This window comes from Lissotriton vulgaris, chromosome 3_1, assembly GCF_964263255.1.
Source record: "Lissotriton vulgaris chromosome 3_1, aLisVul1.2, whole genome shotgun sequence".
In the NCBI taxonomy this organism is placed as follows: Eukaryota; Metazoa; Chordata; class Amphibia; order Caudata; family Salamandridae; genus Lissotriton; species Lissotriton vulgaris.
Window position 1 is genome coordinate 13,478,564 of NC_141689.1, and position 24,320 is coordinate 13,502,883.

The following is a 24,320-nucleotide window of genomic DNA, read 5'->3' on the forward strand; positions in this document are numbered from 1 at the left end:
ACCGATCTTTTCCATTATACTGCTGTGTTTCAATAGCTTTCCTCGCACTTCTTCTATTCTTGTCGCCCAGCAATGTTTTGGTCTCACAGTTTTGGATCAACAGTTTTTTTCTACTAAGACTTGCGGGAATCCTCTCTATTTTATGTTATATTCATCACATCATAGAGAGTGTTTTTTTTCATTTCTCTCAGCTTCCCCCTTATGCTCTCTTTTCACTCCCCTTCTTCAACACTTTCCTTTGTTCCCCCAACTCACTCAAGATCCCACTTACTATGTAAATTAATGTTTTTAATTCATGTTTTTATGAGTGACTGGCAGTTGCTTGGTGCTATTTAGTGACTCTCATCCACTTTGCTTATTCATTTTTGTTTTTAATTTACTGTTCTGACTTTGCTGTAATCAGTCCTCTAAATAGAAGATCCAGTTGATGGATTCAACTGAGTTCATAAAGTGTGCAGATGTAAGAGGATTTTCGAGTCCCTCCAACTCTAAACGAGGCTCTACGGTCCTGATTTAGATCTCGGTAGAAGGGTTACCCCGTCACAACTGCAATGGCTATCTTGTCCACCAAATTATAAATCCCATTATGTCCTACGGGACTTATATTTTGGTGGACGGGATATTTGTCATAGTTGTGATGGAGTAACCTGTCTGCTGAGATCTAAATTAGGTCAACTCTCAGACAATTAGCAGCACTGTCTTATCCTCATCTCTGCACCCTGCCCCTATCAGTGGAGTGACCCCATTGAGTATTTTTATTGGTGTCCAGGATTAGACACCGTTTGACTCTTGTGTATTGTTTGTTCAAACTCCGGGTGCCGCTCGTAGTTGCGAGGGAGGACTCTGGACAGTAGGAGCAGTTTGCCAGTCTCTGGATTACCCCAGTGGGAGCAGCAACACCCGGAGTGCGTTTCAGCGGCAGGCGGCAGGAACGGAGGGACTGCGAGTCCCAGGAACTTTAGCGGCTTTTCAAGCTGCCGCACCTGGAGGCTCTTCCCCCCTGACCCCGCCCCCCTCCCGGGTCAGCAAAACCGCGACTCGCGGCCCCCGCTTCGCGGGAGCCGCTCGTAGTTGCGAGGGAGGACTCTGGACAGTAGGAGCAGTTTGCCAGTCTCTGGATTACCCAAGCGGGAGCAGCAACACCCGGACTGCGTTTTAGCGGCAGGCGGCAGGAACGGAGAGACTGCGAGTCCCAGGAAGTTTAGCGGCTTTTCAAGCTGCCGCACCTGGAGGCTCTTCCCCCCTGACCCCGCCCCCCTCCCGGGTCCGCAAAACCGCGAATCGCGGCCCCCGCTTCGCGGGAGCCGCTCATAGTTGCGAGGGAGGACTCTGGAAAGTAGGAGCAGTTTGCCAGTCTCTGGATTACCCCAGCGGGAGCAGCAACACCCGGAGTGCGTTTCAGCGGCAGGATCGGAAGGACTGCGAGTCCCAGGAACTCTAGCGGCTTTTCCAGCTGTCGCACCTGGAGGCTCTTCCCCCCTGACCCCACCCCCCTCCCGGGTCAGCAAAACCGCGACTCGCGGCCTCCGCTTCGCGGGAGCCGCTCGTAGTTGCGAGGGAGGACTCTGGACAGTAGGAGCAGTTTGCCAGTCTCTGGATTACCCCAGCGGGAGCAGCAACACCCGGAGTGGGTTTCAGCGGCAGGAACGGAGGGACTGCGAGTCCCAGGAACTCTAGCGGCTTTTCCAGCTGCCGCACCTGGAGGCTCTTCCACCCTGACCCCGCCCCCCTCCCGGGTCAGCAAAACGGTGACTCGCGGCCCCCGCTTCGCGGGAGCTGCTCGTAGTTGCGAGGGAGGACTCTGGACAGTAGGAGCAGTTTGCCAGTCTCTGGATTACCCCAGTGGGAACAGCAACACCCGGAGTGCGTTTCAGCGGCAGGCGGCAGGAACGGAGGGACTGCGAGTCCGAGGATCTCTAGCGGCTTTTCCAGCTGCCGCATCTGGAGTCTCTTCCCCCTGACCCCGCCCCCCTCCCGGGGGTTCCGCCCCATTCTCAACTACAAGATGAGCACGAGGAACGCGCATCGTGGGACGCGCGCGGGCCGACGCCGGGCTAAGCCCGGGCAAAGGGCGGGCCGTTTGAGGCCGTTAGAGAATGGCAGAGACCGGACCGGGCCACCCCTCTTTCACCCTCACCCTGAGGCCATCCTAAGCAGACTCATTCATTATGGCAAGCAGAGAAACCAGAAGTAAGTCTGTCACTGTGGTTTCTGGAACTATGGACAAATTTCTACGCAAGGCCAATCTAGTGACTACAAAGGGCATTGCTCTGGTAGACAAAACCAATGAGGAGGGTGTGGAAAATTCGTGTTTATCATCACCGGGCCCTTCAATGTCTACCAGCACACCGCTATTGCTTGATGCTACCCACCTATCCCTAATGGACAGCATAGACCAAACAATAGAGTCTGTACTCCAACAGTTGAGGACACCGTCATCCTTGCCTAGAGACAGAGACACATCAGTAATTGTTAGGGATGCGGATCCCTCCCCTGGTGCAGAGTCTATATCATCTGGAGAACAGGGTATGGTAGACAATTCACCGAAGAGCGCGGACCTAAAAGAGGATCGTGTAATGAAAAGGAAAAGATCCAGAAAGCCCAAGGGTGCTAAAAGGGCCAAAACTGATTCTGTTCCACTAACTATTGGCGAAAAACTGGGCACACAAGACACTCTAGCTTTGGGGAAGGAGAGGGTATTGCCATGTGTTCCTTCCTCTGTATCCACTCCCGCACTTTCCCAGCCATTTATTTTTGGTGGGGTTAGCCCTAATGCCACATATTCCCTTATTGCTTCACTCACTGCTGCTTTTAGTGCTCTGTTGAATCCTATTTTTCTCAAATTGGATTCAATAGAGTCGAGACTAACTGCAATTGAGAGTTATAGTGTGAGTAGTCTGGGCCGGTCTGGGACAGGAGCAAGTAAAGAAGGGCTATCCGCAGGGGGAGACGGAAATCTACATCCCCCCCAGGTCACCACGATTCAGGTTCCCTAATCTTCTACAACTTCTAATGGGGAAAATAGCATTCATAGTACAACCTCGGTGGCTCAAACTGCACCAGTACCACTGCCCAGGCTATTGCCTCCGATTCCCCCACCCAGGAGGTCGAAACAACCAGTACATGCTAACCCATCCACACAGGGGATTCCATCTAATACGCTAACTAGTAGCTCTACCCACCGGCCCAGTCCCAAAACACGGCGCAGGGCAGTGAACTTGCCCCCTGAGGCAACGGGTTACACTGTTATACTGATGGGGTACCTGAACTGGCTAGTGGGGCAACAGAGTCTTTTGAATCCCTACGAAATAAGGTAATTAGCTGGCTCAACATACAAAGGCCCCTTCCATCCAGCCTAAAAGGTGAGGTCCTCATGGTTAGAAGGGGTTATGTGGGTTGGCCATACCGCAAAGAAAAGTGAGGGGGACTGTGTAATTGTTAGTTTTAAGAACCCCCAGGTTGTTTCTTACATCTGTAACTGGTTTGGTAACACCGCCAATACATCGATCGAACTCGTCCCTCTCTCATATTTTTATCCTAACACCAGTAAGCCATCTACGAGAAGGGACGAAGGATGGACAAAGGTGGGCTTTGCAGTGGATGGGTCTAGATATAGGCCCAGGTATAATACCCATTTTGCCAACGCAAATTATGTACATCCCAACAGGTTTAAATGCCTTGATGAAGTAGATTGACTTCAAGGGGATTTTCCCCTACAATCTTACCAAGTCAATGACAATAAACCTGTGGGGCAGGAGATGGGAATTGAAGGGACTGACTTCTCGAATAGACGATTGGACCTACCCCAGGGTGGTGGTTTGAAATCCCCTAGTCTCAGGGTCACCGCAGACAATGTATCCCTGAATCCCTCCTAAGCGCTCTGCGCTCCTAATGTAATACCATCTGCCGACTCCACCCCGGGAATGCAAGACCGGCACCCCCACTACTCCTGAAATAACTGAAAGGCACACTCCCAAATTGACCACCGAAATTTTAAAAGTCCTCTCCTGGAATGTGGCAGGTATTGCAAATAAAATACATCAGTACCAGTGATATCTGTCTCTTCCAGAAGACATGGGCCAGGGAACCAGTGAGTAGTGTGGGCTTTGCTGTTTTTGAGACCCAGGCCAAATGGAGTGGAAAGGGGAGACCCTCGGGGGGTTTGGCGATTTGGGTAGCGAGCCACACTGGTTGCGTTACTTCTCGGGTGGCCCAATGCAGCAAAACTGGCAATTATAAATGTAAATTCCCATCCAGTTAGCGCAACCAAGGAATCGCCTACCATAGAAGATCTTGCGTCCTTTCTGGACTCACTGCCCAGCGACTATAAAATCGTGCTGGGCGGAGATTTTAATTGCCACTTCGAACCGCTGGAAGGCTTAAGGGAGGGTGCCCTTACCACTGAAGATGATTTCCACCATGCTCATCCCCACATCCCAAATCTTGTCCCCACTTGTTGTGCAAATCATGTCCCTAACCCTAAATTATGCATTGAGGGCTTGTTACGGCCGCACTCCGTCAGATTGCCCCTCATTGTGTACCTTCAATCGGAAGGGTCACGAATCCAATTTAGACTATATTCTTGTTGACATTGGCTCATGGTCCAGGGTCCAGGATTTTAGAGTATCCTCCAGAACTGATAGCGATCAAAACGCTCTTCTATTAGACCTGAAACATCCAGCACCTTCTGCTGACTTGCTATCTACTAACCACAAGGATGACCCGGGAAATCTGGCCCTTAGCTCCAACAGGCGCAGGGTAAAATGGGGGAAAATAGTCAGTACTGAGGAAAACATAAGGAAAATCTCTGATATTGCACTCCCGAAGTTTGTGGAATTAGATGAATTAATTAATCAGCCTGGGTCCACAGACTTTAACCTCAAACTGAGACAGATACATGCAAATCTAGTAGGTTCCTTAGCAGAGGTTTTCCACCCTGTGGTAGCCCCACGGCGTAAAAAGACACGCACCTCAGTTTGGTACACCTCCTCTTGTCGAAAGGCGAAGGAAGAATTAATTGTCAATATCAAGGCAGGGTCAGATAAGGGTACGATCGCCAAACTCAGACGGGATCATAGGGATGCCATTGCGTTGGCAAAAAGGGAGTGGGATTGGAATCACTGGCAGGATCTCTCCTCCGCACTAGAAACCAGAGACTCGGAAAGATTCTGGTCTTTGGTGAATAATGGCACTGGAGAGGTTAAAGCTGTCGTGGAGCCAAATATTGCACCATCTGTTTGGGAAACCCACTTTGGCAAACTTTACCAGGACACCGTATTGCCCGCCCTTGAAGTGGCTGCCAATGATTCAATCACTCCTGTAGCTCGGTTGGAATTTACTCTTGGTGAGGTAGTGTGTGCAGTAGAGAGATTGGCAATGGGGAATGCTCCAGGTTTGGATAGGTTGCCCGGTGATCTTTTCAGACAATATCCTGAAATTTGGGGCACCTACCTCCTCATTCTTTTCAATGCCATCCTGGGGGGTATGGAAATCCCCTGTACTTGGCTGGGAGCAGAGATAGTGCCAATTTACAAAAAGGGCTCTCCTCTCATCCCAGCCAACTACAGGCCGGTTAGCCTCATAGACGTTCCCCAAAAACTCTTCTCTCGCCTCCTCTTGGACCAGCTCCTTGACTGGATGGAGGCAAATTAAATTATTAGTCCTCTCCAGGCTGGCTTCAGAAAAAACACGTCCACCATGGACCATATCTTCCGCCTCATCCTCCTGTATTGGAAAACGGTGAGGATTGAGGGTGGGAGGCTATACATGGTGTTCGTGGATCTGAGGTCAGCCTTTGACTTGGTCCCACGGAAAAAACTATGGGAGGTCCTAATGGAGCTGGGCGTACCAACCGAGCTGCTGCATGCGATAATCAGGCTGCACGATGGCAACTATGCGCAGGTTAGGTGTGGGAGGGATGGAGCGATCTCCACAAGGTTTCCTGTTCTCAGAGGGGTAAGGCAGGGTTGCGTCCTGGCGCCGACCCTGTTTTGCCTCTTCGTGAACAGTGTTATATCTCACCTTGATGACGTTAAAGATAATGACGCTCCTTCTCTGGCAGGCAGGAGGGTGCCAGCTATCATGTTTGCTGATGACACCCTCCTGCTCTCCAAAAGCCCAATGGGGATCCAGAGGATTCTGGATGGATTTGGTCTTTTCTGTAGACAACATGGTCTAGAGATCAATACAGAGAAGACCAAATTCATGATTTTTAATCCCTCACCAAAGAGAAGATCAAATCCCACTCTGGGTACAGCTAGCTTTGAAAGGGTAACAACCTTTCAATATCTGGGGTTGACTCTGCATGAGAACCTGTCTTGGGAACCCCAGATAGTGAAATCTCGGCTAAAGTTGACCCAATTATCTGGTGCAATCTTGAAGGTTGTAAATACTTCAACCTCCAAACCTATAAGCCCTGTACTGGAACTGTACAAAACGCAAGCCAAAGCGGCTGCAATGTACGGAAGTGAGCTTTGGGGGTACAGAGCAGGTTTGGATCTCGCCAGAGTGGAAAACATCTTTCTCAGACGCCTACTGGCTCTCCCCCGTGGCACACCCCTGATTCCCCTGAGAATGGATGTGGGTTTACCCTCTATCGCTGCTGAGCTGGAGTCTAAGCCAGTAAGATTCTGGCACAGGCTCTGGTCCACCAGCGAGCTTGAACATTATAGGAGTGACCTTACCCATGTAATGGCCTTGAACCACCGAGATAGAATTCCCTGGCTGGCCTTTGTTAAGAAGGAACTTTACCGTTTAAATCTGTCTGAACTCTGGGAAGCCCCAGCAGTAGGCTGCCAAAGGCTATCCCGGAAACGACTTGTCCAAATCTATAAGGAAAAACGCCTCGATTCACTTATGACCTCGACCAATATTGGCACCCTAACCGAACGTTTCCTGCAATCCAAAAATTCTTGTGAGTTTGAGGTTTTTATGGATATTATTTACCCAATTCTTGCCAGGAAGCTGTTTATACAGTGGAGGTTTGGCACTTTACCGATCAAAACCTTTACCCCCAAATCGCTACAGAGGGATGATAAATCCTGCCCGGGTTGTCACTCTCATGATGAGGAAGAAATCCATCTCTTTTTCTTCTGTTCTGCATATTACAGACCTAGGAAATACTGGTTGGTCCCTCTTTGCAGGAATTTGGGTTTCAGGAGCCATATAGATGCCTACAGAGTTTTAAGAACCAGTACTCTGCCTCATGTAGTTTTTGTGGTGGCAAAATTCATTATGGCTATGTGGCTCATCAGGAAAAAACTGCTAATTGCACAAAACCCTAAACTATGAACTTGTTGTCTATTCATGGACTGTGCTTTTTATCCATTCATGTATGTTTTTTCCTGATTAAGAAATGTTCACTTTCTCCCTCATTGTCCCTGGAATGATGTGCTACTCATTTAATGTATATGTGTTTTTATAATTGTAATTCTTTTTTCTTATTTTTTTTAAAATGCTGCTAAAATGTATATATTATGTATCTTTTATGGTCTTATAGACCGGAATAAAGAATTTTTGGATTGGATTGGATTGGTTACTCTGTCACAACTGCAATGGCTATCTTGTCCACCAAATTATAAATCCCATTATGTCCTACGGGACTTATATTTTGGTGGACGGGATATTTGTCATAGTTGTGATGGAGTAACCTGTCTGCCGAGATCTAAATTAGGTCAACTCTCAGACAATTAGCAGCACTGTCTTATCCTCATCTCTGCACCCTGCCCCTATCAGTGGAGTGATCGTATTGAGTATTTTTGTTGGTGTCCAGGATTAGACACGTTTGACTCTTGTGTATTGTTTGTTCCAACTCCTTACAGGTGTGCGATCACCAGGACACATATGGGACACTTGTGAAGAGGCAGCTGGACTTTGAGAAGGTGTACACCAACCCCGGAAAGTACACAATCCAGGCAGCAGGGGCCTCTGGACCAACCCCTACTACAAAATAGTCTTTACACAGAACAGACATGGACTTCAGGTGGGTGATATACAGCTTATTATCACCGACACTTTGAAAATGAGCTAAAAAATAAATATACCTTTGTCTTTAAAAGCACTAATTCAAGACCAATGTTAGAGGTTCACTGTGTTCTAAAATCCATGAGTTGGAAAACTTTCAGACAAACTGTTTAATTCAGAAGCAAGAACCTTTACCCACAGAGGGTTGGGATTGGTGACACATGGAACGACATGGATGATGCAGAGACACGGGTTTGGGTGGTGCAGACTGACACAGATGATGTATGGACACTGGCACGGTTGCTGTACAAAGGCTAAATATTGAAACACACCCTGACTTAATGTTGGACAAACACATTACTCTAAAAGGTTGATACGCAACAATTTCATTGCGATGTCAATAGCAAACACAACACTCATTAGAGGTAACTTACCATCAGGCGCCACTTGTTAAAATATTTCATCATCCTTGTGCCATTTTCTTTGCAAAATTATATCAAATATGCAACCAAATTATAGGTCAAGCCTGTTTAAATTCCCTTTTCATCATTTCATCTCAGTAAAAGCTATCCTTGATTGCAAATTGTCAGAAAAATTTCCGAACTTTCTTTATTCTATTTTACACGAGTGTTAAGTTAATACATTCACCCATTGAGCCACAGAGATTCATGAACCAATCACCCGGTATGCACTTCTCATCTCCCGATAATGGTGATTACCTGACAAAGCAGTCCTATAATTCAACCAACTTCTCCACGCGGCTGACACTTTTACCACTTTCATTGTGGTTCACTACTGATTGTGTAAACTATGTATTCTGCATTCTCTTTAGCGGGAAGCGTGTAAACTCTAGAGTCTCGTTCATCCCAGAGTAATGTAAAGTATCTAGTATTCCGATCCACCGTCAGTGGTTTTTATGTCTGAGCTACAGACAGCTTCACAGGTGCACCTAAGCTTCAGTTATTTAAAATGAGAGTAATAACCATAATAATAATACAAAGAAGGGTTTCAGTGACTCATTTTCAATAATTGCTCTCTGTGTCCTGTTCCGATTGAAATCTCTGTTAATATATATGGACAACATAAGTGAGTCACCGCCGCCAAACTATTTTATTAAATTATTTATTTATCTGCTTATTTCATTACTATTCTTATATAGCGCACGTCGATGATGAAGCATTGGAATTTGTTAGGCAGGGTCTCCTAGTTAATTAGTTCAGAAATGAGTCAACAAAAGCAAATCATTTACCATTTGGAGTCAGGAGGCGGCAACCTCAGGAGGACAGTCTGGGTATACGTAGGGGCTAGATTAGACCTCTAGGCAGAGGTGGTGGCTCCACGGAGGTTCTGAACTTATGAACATCAAGAAATAGAATAATGTATTCGGGAAAGGAGAGTCAAGGTTCTTCTTCGGAGTGGATGGATGTGGAAAACTGGGGTTTGTTGCAGTACCCCCTCTCCCAACTTTTTGCCTCGTTTTTGATGCAACGTTGAATGAAGTGTACTAGGTCCCTATTAACCAGGTCCCCCGTATCATTGTGCTTTTCCTAAACTGCCCCATTTTTCCACAACTGGCACAGCTTTATCCCCCACTGTAATACCCTAGAAAGGGGTACCTAGGGCATTGGGAAGGAAGAGGGTCCTCTAGGGCTGGAGCACACATGGTGCAACTCCAGGGACCCCTCACCAAGATCTCAAACACTGCCAGTGCAGGTCAGGTGTCTTGGTGTAGACAAGACCAAAGAGTTGACATGACACACATCTGGATACTTGTCATTATGAGTTCCGTGCTCCACGATGGCTTCACTGTACCCTCAGATGTTTGGTACCAAACATCTTGTCTTAATAAATCCACACCGATGCCAGCGTTTGATTTATTAACACATGCACACAGAGGACAGATTAGGGGTGTCACCTGAAAATCTAACAGCTACTAGTGGGTTTATTGACTGGTCTTAGTCGCCCTACCACCAATAGTCATGTTTCTGGGCTCCTGAAGTAGGAGCCTTCGCTCTGAGACACCTGGAACAAAGCCTGCTCTGGGCAGGTGTATTTAACACCTCCTCCAAGCAGGATCTGTCATCCAGTCCAGAAGCTTCAAAGGATGTGCTGCCTTTGAAATACAACCCAGGCCTCTCCAGTTAGTGGAGAATGCCAACCACCTTGTCATGACCCCACTTTTGGTGGGAGGCCAGGTACGAAAAGTAGTAAGATTCGGAGGTGTGCACTCAGTCAACCAGTACCACCCCTCAGGTGGAGCTGGTGATGTCAATCCCACTTTTCCAATTCCTTCATCTTGTTCTGGAGAAACTTATCCAATCAGGTTCAGGGTTGTGTTGCTTTGTTGTAATGGACAACATGAGGCGGAGGCAGAGAAAGGTTCAAAGGCTTTATTCAAGATCGGCGACATAGCATCAGTACATCCGCTGTCTTCAGCCAGCAACTGCCAATTGATTCTCGGCGTGTGCCTCTCACAATAGAATGCTGGGACAGCAACATTCCACCGTGGTGCGAGGAGCGTTGCCACGGTGCGGACAAGATCACAACATACCCTCCTTTCCTCTACACACAGGTAGGGAACATGAAAGAACAAAGAGAAGAGAAATGGGAAGTGAAACTAGAACGAGGAAAGGCAGAAACAAAGACAAAAGACAATAAGTCATCCCACCATGAAATCATGCAAATGTTGAGGAAGTCTCCTGACTCCCAAGGGACTCTAGTAAGATGAAGTGCCTTGGGAATCATGAGACTCCTCGTTTACAGTAATATCCCTTTGACTATTGCTCAAGTTGTCCCCATCAGGACATGGTGCCCTTGTCTCTGCACCTGTAGGAGCACTGTTAAGTAGTTGATGATCATGAGTCAACATGTAACCTGAACATGAATTCTTCCTAACTAAGGTTCCAAAAGAATCGCCTTGTGAGCAATACTTTGCTACTCTGCGTAAGTTCTATTTTTCTCCATTATCCAACACAACATAAAAGGGATGCACTACCTGAACTTTGAAGTGACCACGAAATTTGCATAGACCTCTGACCCAACGTCCTGAGCGGACTTTGACCCAGTCACCTACATGAATACCAGACAAATTGATCTCCTGGGCATGTCTTTTCATGGAAGCGAGCATAGATGTACTCTCACCACTACCACTCACGTTTTTTTCATCAACCAATCCTCTGATCCATGGAGGCACTAATTTGGAAGTAGGTTTTCTACCCCGCATGGCAATAAAGGGAACTAACCTGTAGTGGAAATCTCAGTTGTACGATAAGCCCATACTAATTCGCTCAAAGTTTCATCAATGTCAAGATTATTAGTGAGTGCCAAACCTATAGCTCCCTTAATCATACGATTGGCTCTTTCTACAATTCCATTGGATTGTGTGTTGTACAAAGTGGTGAGTGAATGTTTGATACCACATTCATTTACAAATTCTCTCATTTCACTGGAAGTCAATTGGGTTCCGTTGTCCGTAATAAGGACAGTGGGATAACCTTCCTCCTTGAAAATCATGCGTAGTACTCTAATAGTAACTCTAGTAGGTATTTCAGGAAGGAGATACACACAAAGCCATCTGGAATGGACATCCATTGCGACCATGCTAAATCTTTTGCTAGGATGAACACCTGGCATGGGTCCAATAAAATCAAGGCAAATGCTGTGCCACACCACACCAGGATCGTGAATGGAACTAGGGACAGATTGTGGTCCAAACTTAAGTCTTTTCTCACTCTTGCAACACTCGCTGCATCTCTCAATCCAATCGACCACATCACCAGCCATTACCAGCCACCAGAAATAATTTCTCAAACATTTCTTAGTAATGGTTTGACCCAAGTGTCCTTCGTGGGCTAAGTCGAACAGTCTCTTGCGAATACCAAAAGGTGGAATTATCTTATCACCTTGCATGATAATTTTTTTGCAACAGTGGATAACTCATCAATGACCGCATTGAAAGGTTTAATGCTGATGGGCAAAGTGCTTTCCCTACTTCTACCCTTCACAATAAGGTTTAGGACCCCTTTGAGAACTTCATCTCTAGACATAGCCTCTGCCCATTCCTCTTTACTAACAGCACCACAATTCCACTGAATCACATCGACAACACCAGAGATAGATCCTTCTCTCTCCCTCTTAGACACAACATCCTTGTCTACTTCCTCCCAGTCTAAGGACAGGAGTGACATGCAATCCGCTTGGACACTGTGCCATCCTGAAATTAATTCAATGCTAAAATTATATTCCTGTACTCTGGAGGCTAACCGAGCAATTCTGGCTGACCCCTTTCCTGTTCCACCAGGTGACAGTATTTTTAAGAAAGTTTAACAAAGTTTTGTGGTCAGTGCGTAGCATGAATCTGCGCCCCCACATATACGTCCTGAAATATTCCACCCCCCAAGCGGCACCTAGAGTCTCTTTCTCTATAACTGAATAACAGCGCTCAGTGGGAGTCAGGGTGCGAGAGGAGAATGCTACAGTTTTTTCAGCAGTGCCATTATTCTGCGACAATACAGCCCCTATTCCAGTGTCACTTGCATCCACAGTGATAATGCTTTCAGCATTCACATCAAAAGGAACTAATATGCCAGCATTGCATATTTCTACTTTGATGTTTTCAAAACATTTTTGTTGATCACCCCCTCCCAGCAGAACTTGACCCCTTTTCTCATGAGTACTTTAAGGGATTCGGTTTTGCTTGCAAAGTCTTTTACAAATTTTGAGTAATACTCAATTAATCCAATAAAAGATTGCAATTGATCTCTATCAATGGGAACAGGAGCTAATCTTATAGATGCCAGTAAGTATTTTTAACACCATCAGACAAGATGGTATGTCCTAGGTACTCTACCTCAGTTGTTATGTTATGTTATGTTATTAAAAATTTATAAAGCGCACATACGCCCGAGGGCTTCTTGGCGCTGGAAAGATAAAAAACATAACAGAGGGTGAGTCTGCCGGGAGCGGTATTTCGAGTAGGCTTTTGTGAAGAGGTGAGTCTTGAATGCCTTTCTGAAGGCAAGGAGGTCTTTACTCTGTCTGAGGGCTAGTGGCAGAGAATTCCATAGGGTAGCTGCTAGGAAGTGGAAGCCGCTGCCGCCTTGTCGTTTTTCTTAAAGCGAGGTACTTCAAGAAGGTCTTTGTGGGCTGATCTTAGGTTCCGTGAGGGAACGTATCTTCCGATCAGCTGTCTGATGAATAGAGGTCCCTTGCCTTGCAGAGCCTTAAAGATGATGCATCCGGCTTTGAATTCGGCTCTTTGAGCCACGGGTAGCCAGTGCAGGCTCTCTAGGCCTGGTTTGATCGATTCCCATTTGGGTACTTTGCAGATCAGCCTGGCGGCCTGATTCTGTAAGTACTGCAGTCTTCTGAGTTGTCCTACGGGTAGGCCAAGGTATAGGCTGTTTGAGAAGTCGATGTGGGAGAGGACTAGGGCCATGACCACCTGAATTAAGGCGGAGGGAGTGAGGAAATGGGCGATTTTCCTAATTTTCCTCAATTGGAAAAATCCAGAAGAAACCACGGTTCCAATTTGGGATCTTAGCGAGAGGTCCTCATTGATGGTTATCCCCAGACTTTTTACAGTCAGAGATTTCTTAGGGGGGAGGCCCATATCAGTAGGCCAGAAGTTAGGGCTCCAACTGATTTCGCTCTTGCCGGGCAGGATCAGCTCAGTTTTCCCTGGGTTTAATTTAAGGTGATTTGAGGACATCCAACTCTGGATTAGAGTCATAGTGGCTTGGAAGTCCTCCACTGCATTTGGGGAGTTAAGAACGAAAACGAGCTGCAAGTCATCTGCATAGTTATATACAGTGACTTTGTGCTTTCTCAGAGCGAAAAGAAGGGGCCGCATGTACAAGTTGAATAACAAGGGGGATAATGAAGAGCCTTGGGGCACCCCACAGAAAGACTTGATTTTGGCAGCAGCAAAGGAGCCTAAGCAGACAGACTGAGTACGTTCGGAGATGAACGATTTCAGCCAGGCTAGGGCAGAGTCTCTGAGACCCGCCTGTTCGACACGGTTGACCAGAATGGAATAGTCAACCGTGTCGAATGCGGCGGACAGGTCAAGAAGTACTAGGGCTTGATGAAGGTTATTGTCAGCGTTGGACCTCAGGGTGTTCTGGACGGCCAGTATTACTGCCTCAGTGGAGTGACCAGGCCGGAAACCTGCTTGGTTGGGTTGGAGATATTCTGTTTCCTCCACGAAGTTAGAGAGGCAGTTGGTAACATGCGCCTCCAGCATTTTCGATAGGAAGGGCAGCAAGGATATAGGCCGATAGTTCGTGAGGTCCAGCGGGTCGATACCAGGTTTCTTGGTGAGGGGAATCAATAGGGCCTGCTTGAAGCTACTCGGCACTATCCCTGAAGTGAGAGAGTCGTTAAGCAAGGGTATCATGCTGTTGGGCAAAGCTCGACCAATTTCTTTCATGATTTGGGGGGGGGGCAGACATCCATAGGGGAGCCTGATTTGACTCTGGACAGTAGTACTGAGAAAGTTTTCAAATCGATAAGGGGAAAAGAATGTAAAGTTGAGGGATTGAAATAGATGTCATCCACTGGGGCGCAGGCTGGAAGTGTGGAGATGTTCTGTTTAATCATTAAGATCTTATCGCGGAAAAAGTCATTCAGGGAGTTGCATAGCGCTTGTGTGGGAACTACCGGGGGGGAAGTTCTATCGTCATTGCAAAGGTCGTTCACTATCCTGAAGATTTCTTTTGACTTATTGGTGGAGTGTAGGATTTTGGATGAGTAATAGGTAGTTTTATGGTTTAGTAGGGTTTTTTGGTATGTCTTCCTGGCTGAGCAGTATGTGGCCCTGGCCAGAGGGCAGTACTGGGAGCGCCAGGATCTTTCCTTTTGCCTCACTTCCAGTTTCAGTTTTTTTAGTTCAGGTGTGAACCATTTGTGTGCGTCCGGTCTCCTAGAGCTGCTGAGATGCGTAGGAGGGGCATAGATGTTAATCGCTGCAGTAAGCCATTCATTGAACCGGTCATCGGCCTCCTCCACATTAGAGCTGCAAGAAAAGAAAATTTTTCCCTGCGTAAAGTTAAACCTGATTCCAGTATCCTGCCAAGGGCATCTTTCAAGGCAATGTTGTGCCAAATACCAGTATGTCATCCTGGAAGTAGATGACATTTTTAAGATCTTTGAAAACCTCTGTGACCATCCTCTGAAATACACTTGCAGCCGAACATAACCCGAAGGGCATCCTTGTAAATTGAAAAATGCCTTTGTTGGTGATGAAGGCTGTCAGGTGCTTTGAAGATTCTGCAAACGTATCTGATGATAAGCGTGACGAAGGTTAAGCTTGGAAAAGTATTCTGTCTCTCTAAGAAACACCATAGGTTCATTTATGTTTGGCAGAGGAAAAGTGTCAGGAATAATGTTCTGATTCAAACTTCTCAGACCTTAATTCTAATCTTTTCCCTGCATCTTCATAAACATTCTCAATGGGTTGACCACGTTCATTTGTTGCGACTGGTAAGTGCTTAAAGATGTGTTGTCCTTCTTTTTCTAAATTGGTGAGTAAAATTGCTTTTTTCCTATTACTACTGTAATTCTGCACATCCAAATCTAAGTAGTTATCAAACATCTCAATCAACTCATCCCATTCTATGCTAGGACTCCCTGGTTGACTGAGAAAGTGAGAAGGAGTAGATACCGCTGAGGGCTGTTTTTGATGAGAAGCACTTTTGTTATTATACCACCAACTTTTCCAAAGCAAACCTTTTTCCAGTGTAATAAATAACTCTAGTACCGCATTAAACCACAAGACGGCAGTGATTCTCCAAAAATTATTTCACAGCCTTGCTCTCCTTTCAGTCAAAATTACAAATTTGACACGATCACGATTTGTTTCCTCTCCACGCGTGTCAATTTCAGTCAGCTGCTGCGCACTTTGCCGCTTAGTCCCCCGCAGTGCTCTTTGTCTCTTTTATTTCCTCAAAGATTGTCACAGAAGATAACTTCAAAACACCATTGACACCACAATGCCCTCGTTTCCTCTGGCACTTCTACGCGACCTCTTCGCCCCAGCCCTGTTCCTCTCCTTAATCGCCTCATAACTCTGACAGAAGAAAACTTCGAAGCGTCAATTTCACTTCCAGGCGCTCGTTTTGTCTGTCAGGTCTATGCGATCGCCGTCATTTTCACACAGCTAATGCTTGATACCCTAATGCAGACGTGTTGCTCGTGATTACCTCACACTTTTTCTAAAGTTCGTCCCTTCTTCCTCGATGCCTGATGACCCTCGCTGCCATCATATACTGCTCTTAGCTTGAGGCTGAAGTTCATGCGCTCCCCTCATGCTGTCTGAATTCTCGGGTGGCGAAGCGCTATTCATTCTCTTCATGAAGCAACAATACCTCTTTGATTTTCTCCGAACTGGTGACGCGCAGTCTGTCAAACCAGGTGATAGTTCGCCTCACTGAAACTCTGATCCTTTCCACACGCTGATTCCTCGCTGATTCCTCGCTGTGTCCCCTGCTGACTAAAGAAGCCCTTGTCGCCAAAAACATGAGGCGGAGGCAGAGAAAGGTTCAAAGGCGACACAGCACCAGCGCCCCGCCGTCTTTAGCCAGCAACTGCCAACTGATTCTCGGTGTGCGCCTCCCACAATAGAATGCTGGGACAGCAACATTCCACTGTGGCACAAGGCGCGTCGCCACGCTGCGGACAAGATCACAACGCGCTTCCCTCAGGGAGCGTCGCCACGCTGCGGACAAGATCACAACGCGCTTCCCTCAGGGAGCGTCGCCACGGTGCGGACAAGATCACAAAGCGCTTCCCTCAGGGAGCGTCGCCACGGTGCGGATAAGATCACAACGCGCTTCCCTCAGGGAGCGTCGCCAGGGTGCAGACAAGATCACAACGCGCTTCCCTTAGGAAGCAGTCACATAGAGGGTTGTAGGCACGCTAAAGGTAGGTTGACCATTGGCTACTACCTGTTACTCCCTTTAACGTCCCTACATTTAATACTTATGTGGCACCCCTCGACTCAGAGCTTAGATTCAACAGACCTAAAAAAGAAACTGACAAAGAAGAGCCGCTGAACCTGAGAATGAAGTACATTCCGCAGATTACTGGCCTGAAAACCTGCCTACTGTTTCATGACTCAACCATAATTGTGATCTGTCTCGTACTGCTGCTGTGAGGATTCTAAGAAGCCCAGAGGACCACCAGACCTTCGCTATTCATCCTAAGAACTCCCTTGGAGCAGAAAAACAAATCCCCTGCTGCCCGCAGCCACCGAACGGCAGAAGTCCAGTTCACTGACTTCCCGCTCCTACTAGACCCCGAAGCAGCAACCACCTGGAAGAGGTACAGGAGCTCTGGAGGGTCAGATCCTTATTCTCACTGAGTGTGAAGACATCAGCACCCACCAGAGCTTTACTATACCAATCCCTGGAGTAACAGACCCCCTGCAACCAACACGACACAGAATCCAGTCAGGACTGCAACTGCCCAGGAAACAAGGACCAGTCCAGGGAGTTCAGCACTTGAGACCCATTCTGTGAAGGGCCCAGCTGTCCGCAAATTGTCCCTGCATCCAGCTTGTCCCTGGCAGGGAAGACTGCCTCTGCGCACAGAGCCCGGCTGACCCGCCTGCTCTGCACCCAGCCTGCCCGGCCTGGGTATCAATGAACCGGCTGTGCTCACGTGTTCCTGAGGCCCTTGTGCAGCGATTCCTCATTTACCTGTGGAGTCCTCTGTTTTTAGGTGGCCCCCTTCTTTGTAGTACGTCTGCTATCAACACCTCTACTACCCTGCTACTGGCCGAATCCAGGACGCTCCCAGCAATCAGCTACTTTGATAAGAATTTTAGATTCTTTTAAGGACACATAGACGAGGATTATGCTTCTCAATTTCATTACTACTCCAACAGCAGTCAATGCAAAAACAGTAAACATAGGAAAATACTACATATCCCATTAGGCTTTGAAACACACCTCCTTCATTAACCAATCACACATGAGGTTAGCATACAAATTACCGAGGCACCATCTTGACTACCTCTTTCTTTGCAATAAGCAGTTCTAAGTGTCCGAAAAACAAAGCAATGGTCCTGGCTCTCAACGGAGAGCCACAGAAACAGCAGTTAAGGCTCCCAACGGAGACCAACTTTTAACAGGTCCCAGATGAGACAACCATCCTCCAACAGCGAGGAGTTCCTTGACATGAAGCATCGTAGAATTGATTCTGTATGTAATCCGTTACAGAAACGGAAACAAGTTTGACAATTTGGAACCAAAAAAGATTTGATGTCTCAGGGTGGGAAAAAATAACCTAAAATTATGCATCATCAACCAACATGACAGTTGTAACTTTTACCTGTCCCAACAGGTTGGATTATCCTCACCTTCTTGTCCTTAATAGAATCTAAACTTCTTGTGGCGAATGCTGGAAACGTTTGTATTCTGTGGCAGAACCGGAAGCTCTGATTATGCAGGTTCAAAGCTGACCAACAACAACAGAAGAAACATGTACAATAGGCTTATAATAAAACACTTTAAACTTGGAATCAGATGACCAATCTCCAGCCTTCAAAATCTAACCAGGCGAGACCCCATAAGGAAAGCCTATGTCCGCTTCAGCCATCACCCATCTGACCTGACGCGCTAGAGTGGCTGATGAGACTGGGCGAATTGGTTTCTGGATGATTAAAAGTAATGGTCCTAGAGTATCAGACCTTTGAGACAAAGTACGTTCCATCATACACTTTTCAACATTTTAAAACACACAACTTTCCATTATGAGGAAAAGCAGGATACTCAACCAAACAAGGCATCATTTTAGTCCTTCTAGAGATGATAAAAGACTCACCTTGAGGAGGAAAAACCCTTCCTGCCAAATATAAAGCATGAACATCAGACACTCTACGACAGGAAATAAGACATAATAACAGTGGGTTTTGCTGACAGTTGGTTTAACGTTAAATCTTTATTGTCTGGCCAGGCTTCTGACAAAGAAAGAACTTTAGAGACATCCCACAAATTAGTTTATCTGGGTCGCGGAGGCTGCGCTTCTCTGATACACCAACGGGTGCACTCCTACTGGTTTTCAATTGATTTGGTTATGTCCTGCCAATAAGGCTGATCTAAAATTATTCACTGATCTGTCGGGCAGACCTGACTCATCACATTCTGATAAATCCCACGGGATCCAACTGTCATTGAAGGCACCAACCCAGCCATCACTTCCAGGATGCAGAATATCGCTTGCAGGTGGATGGAGACCAAGCTTGTTGTATAAACTCGGCGGCTGCCAATGAAAGCCCTCAATTTGTTTGTCTTTTCTGAGAGCGTCAAAACCATGAGGGATAACTGATTCTGCAGGACCAGGGGATGAGGGAATCCCACTGGGTCCTGGAGTAGCATCGGAAACACTGGCAGTTGAAACTGCAGGTCCACTGACAATTCCAATAATGTCGGAAACCACAATTGTGTCTTCCATAAAGGTGTGACTAATACTAATGATGGCTCCTGCCAACGGACTTGAGCCGCCACTCGCGGGATTAAGGCAAAGGGGTGAAATGCATAATTCCTCTGAGACCCCCAATGCTGGACCCCCAATGCTGGAGAAACTCATCTGTTCCCAAAGCCATTAGATCTGGTCTCCAGCTGTAAAAGCGGGGAAGGTGAGTATTGAGGCGAGAGGCAAAAAGATCTACCATACAAGGGACTCGAATACTAATGATCTCTAGAAAAAGCGAAGAGTAGAGCTTCCAGTCACTGAAATCTCTCTTAAACCTGGAATTCCAATCTGCCACCTGACTGTACTTGCCGGGAATGTGCTCCGCTATTATGCTGATCTTCTGAGCCAGGCAAAAGTGCCAAAACTCCCTCGTAATATTGTCAAAAAGCCAAGATTTCAGCCCTACTAGGCGATTTATGTATCGCACCACTGAGACATGACCCATCCTGAGGAGGATGCAGCAAGTGCTCTTCAGAGGGGAGATAGATTTTATGACAAACGAGCCGACTAACAACTCCAGACAGTTGATTTGTAACTTTAACTCTCCTGCGGTCCAACGCCCGCTTGTGGCAGTCTCCACATCTTGCCCCAACGGCAGGCGTCCGACTCTGTGATAACATCGGGAGAGGTACCGAAAATAACCTTACCTTTCCACACCTCCATATGATCTAACCACCAGCGTAGCTCTTCCTGAGCATCTGGAGACAGAGGAATCAGATGATTGTACAAATACCTCTTGTGAAGATACTGAATCTTGAGGCGCTGCAACGCCCTGTAATGTAGAGGTCCCTGGAATATAGCCTGAATCGAGGATGCCAGAAGGCCCACAATCCTCACTAGGAACCTCAAAGAGATCCTCTGTTCGACAGGGTCAACCGTATCTCTCTTTTTTTAGATTTGATCTTGGTCATCGGGAGAAGTAACTGAGCATTCACTGAATCTATTTGAAACCCAAGAAAGTGTATCTGTTGCGAAGGAATGTTCATAGATTTTTTGAGATTTATCAAAAACCCAAACTCTTGCAACAGAGAGATTGTCCAGCGTAAATGAGTGAGCAGAAGTGTTTGGTCTTGAGCGAGAACGGATTTGCAAACTCCCATCTCTCGCAGACAAGTGACAACAAGTTTCAGCAGTTTGATAAAGACCCAAGGGGCCGAGGACAGGCCGAAGAGGAGGGATAAATATCAGAAGTATTGCCCTTTCCATGAGAACTGGAGAAATTGCTGATGGCAGGAGCAAATGGGCACTGTCATGTAAGCGTCCTTCAGGTCCAACCAGACCATCCAATCCTTTTCCAATAAAATATCTCTTAGAAGATGGATGCCTTCATCTTCAAGTGCCTGTACACAACAAAAGGATTGAACTTCCTGAGGTTTAAGACTAATTGTTTTTGCACCTAGAAGATATTGCTGCAAAACTTGTCTGGAATGAAGGGTCCCACAGCAATAGCCTGCTTTGCAAAAAGTTCTTGAAGTTCTGAGTTTATAAAAGCTTGCTCTTGTATTCAAAAAAGGAGATGGAAGGGGGAACTGACTGAAGAGAAAAATCTATTAACTCTATTTGATAACCTTGGACTGTGTGTATGATCCACGTATCTGCGGTGATCTTTGCCCAATTGTTTACAAAATGCATCAGTCTGCCCCCTACAGGGATCATCAGAAAGATTGGTAGAATTACCTGAGGATTTGGCATCGGATTTCCTAAAGCCTCTGTTTATGCTCCTGTTTTACAGGCAACAGAAGCCCGGGGATCTGGAGGGGTAAAAGCCTGCCTGGTCCGGTTCCTGGGTATAGTGTTGAGGGGCAAAGCCATGGTGAGGACTTGGATTAACGTAGCAGCTGGCGGAGCGTCTCCTGCCTTGACCGGGGATGGAAAACCCTCCTGAGCGAGGATTGCGACTTGCCCAATGATGCAAAAGTGTTCACAAATTTCACAATGTCTTTGACAAAAAGCTCTCAAAAAGAGCTGTCCTTCTGCCAGGAGTCTTGGCTCGGCATAAGCTAAATCCACCAATTGCGGATCAATTCATAAAAGGACTGACTTGCGTCTCTCCGAGAAAAGGGTGCAGTTGGCTTTGCCAAGGAGGCATATCGCCTAAAGGGGTTCAATCAGCCAGGACCTCCGGGTAGATAGCTGCCCCAGTCTCCTGCGCCTGAAGAACTAACTCCAAAATGTTGTCCAAGGGGCCTGAAACATCTAGTAGCTTGTCTTGGCAAACCCCAAGGGCGTGATCTAAGCCCTTTTTTGGGGACTTTTTTATATTTCTTCAGGTATGTGGTCATTCAGAAATACATTTTAGGTGTGAGAGCAGTTTTGTTAGCCAGGTCAGGACGAGAGCATTCAGAAGGGTCAAAAGTGAACATGGAAAGTTGGATGGGAGAGGAGGAATGCTTACACTTCTTGGCACGGTTGTGAGGACGCGATTCATGGGAGGAATCTGGATCCATATCAGTATCAATAAGGGGGATAGGGACAGAGGGATCCAGGTCAAGGGAAGGGAGCACCGGGTTTGTATCATAATCATGTCTCCTGGTTTGTGTAATTTGGAGTAAGGGTTGGGATTAGGAGTGCCAATTGGTCAAGCGTTGCGAAATAGGCAGTAAGGCGGAGGAGAGGGCCTTATCTAATTTAGTATCCAATCTCGTCCATAGCGTCATCATAATAAAAATCTTCGTCCTCTGTAGGACCATAAGCCGCCAGTTCCTCCTCATAGACCTCACAGTCTGACACTGTAAGAAAGATATATAAATATATATATTCTACTCAAATCCCCAGAGGGAAGCTTAATTTTCCAACCCTGGCTTGCAATTGAGAAAGGGTGTTGGTCAGGAGCTGAAGGCTGGGGCAGTGGTGCCACAAAAAAGGTACCAAAAACCCTTGCAAACAGGACTAATGAAGGGTATTTAAACCCTGCCTGGCTATTAAGCAAGGGTTTCCTAAAATTAACTCCTGCTAATACAGGTTATTGAGGGGTTAAAGTTCAGCCAAAACGCAGTGCAAATCTTAGCTAAAGCCCGGTACCCACTTTTATCACTACCTGCTGCTTATTCTCACTGTTGTGCTAGCCCGGGGAGAGGCGTCTTCCAGCGTGTTCAAGGCAAGACTGCAACGCATGCACAGATTCATGCAGGCTCCTGAGATGCTTGCAAGCAGCCCGATCTGGCTCCGGCGTGCTCCTCGCTCCCTGAGGGGGAGGCCAGCCCGAGCGCAAGACATGTAAACTACACAGGCAGAACACTTGCGAAGTGAGTACAAGGAAAAATGAATTTTTTCACAACTGAAAAGGGAGAAAACAAAGAAAGGCACAATCGGCACTGCTTCAAGTGCTGAAGGGGAAAATTAAAGGAACGCATGCTGTGAACACACCACGGCGAGACGCTACGCAAGCAAATACAGTTATAATCATGAAAAAGTACAGGTTAATAAGTGTACAATAAGTAAATAGCCAACAGACATAGGCAAAGCATGAGCAAAATAAGAGGTAGTCAAGATGGTGCCTCGATATTTTGTATGCTAACCTCATATTTGATTGTTTAATTAAGGAGGAGTGATTCAAAGCCTTATGGGATATGTAGTATTTTTTCAATGTTTACAGTTTTTTCATTGGATGCTGTTTGAGTAGTAAAGAAATTGAGAAGCATAATCTGAGCCCTCGCTCCTGCCATAGAATTACAACTGGTGCTTTCTATTTCAGGGCTGAAAATGTTTATGCATTGTTTCACGCCAAAGGTGAAAATGATATTCCGGATTAAGAAAGCTCTGTGGTTTCTGGGATTTTTTTTAATCCAGTCTGGAATATATTGTGTATCTTGCAATTGAGTCATAAGTTATATACACATTGTATACATTTGAATTTGTGAAACACTGATATAGCCACATATTTTTGGAAAGCTAAAGGGATACACATACCTGAAAGGAATTGTGTATCATGCAGCTTCTGTCAACAATGATACACACACTAGAATGCAGACTTTTGCCTCCACTGAGTAACAGGATACTCACTCTTTAAGTAATTACCTGATGTGGTGATATAGTTTACTTTCCCTTGAGGAGATCACCCATCTAAATGATGCCCTGAAACTGACTGTCCATTGGCTTGCCAACAACCAGCTCAAACTGAATGCCCCAAAAATTGTGTTTTTTCTCCTTTCCCCTCCCCAAAAATCTGCTGTTCTCCTGGAATGGACTAATTCCATCATAGCACTCAACTGCACACCTACCTTTGTGGATTCTGTCAAATCTCTAGTGATTATTTTGCGCGCAACCTGAACAAATTAACGTGATGGCCAAAACTGCCAGATTCCATCTGAGCTACTTGGGAAAACTAAACCATTCCTTGGAATTGCCTACCTAAAAACCACTGTGCAGGAGTTAGTTATCTCCAGAATCAAATATGGCTACTCCACACTATCCGGCCTGCCTAAGACTTCGACTGCCTCCCTAAAAGCTTGCCTCAAGGCAGCAGCCAGACTCTTATCCTGTTCAATAGATATGTATTGTTCAGAGTTATGTTTATTCATCTATGGTGTTTTGTATATACATATATAAGTTGTGTTTCTTTCCCGTTGGGTTATATATTTGTTGATATATGCAAATAAGTTATGTATTTTTATGTCTTTTGTGCCGTTCTGTGGATGTTATTGAATTCTTGTTTGGCCTATATATTTATATATAAATGTTGTATGTTATTTTTATGTGTTGGTCTAAATATAAAATGTGATTTAGTGTGGTTTATTTATGTGTTCCTTCAGCCCTGACGAAATTCCATTCGGAACGAAACACATTGGCTGATGTCCAATTTTACCTACCAATACAATAAAGGATATTTTCTGGATACATTTGGAGCTCACTGACTCTGTTCTGGTGCACCTTCCTTCTCTTTA

General features: G+C 46.2%; 1 protein-coding gene across 2 annotated transcripts in view; it reads left to right on the forward strand.

The window, feature by feature from the left end:
* LOC147725825 (uncharacterized) overlaps window positions 1–24,320 on the forward strand; it is a 962,593-nt gene that overhangs the window by 930,298 nt on the left and 7,975 nt on the right. For both annotated transcript variants that reach the window (XM_086960000.1, XM_086960001.1), the window contains exon 8: window positions 7,821–7,981. In XM_086960000.1, coding sequence (XP_086816126.1) covers window positions 7,821–7,952 — 132 coding nt within the window. In that variant the 3' untranslated portion in view covers window positions 7,953–7,981. The remainder of the gene's footprint in view (window positions 1–7,820; window positions 7,982–24,320) is intronic.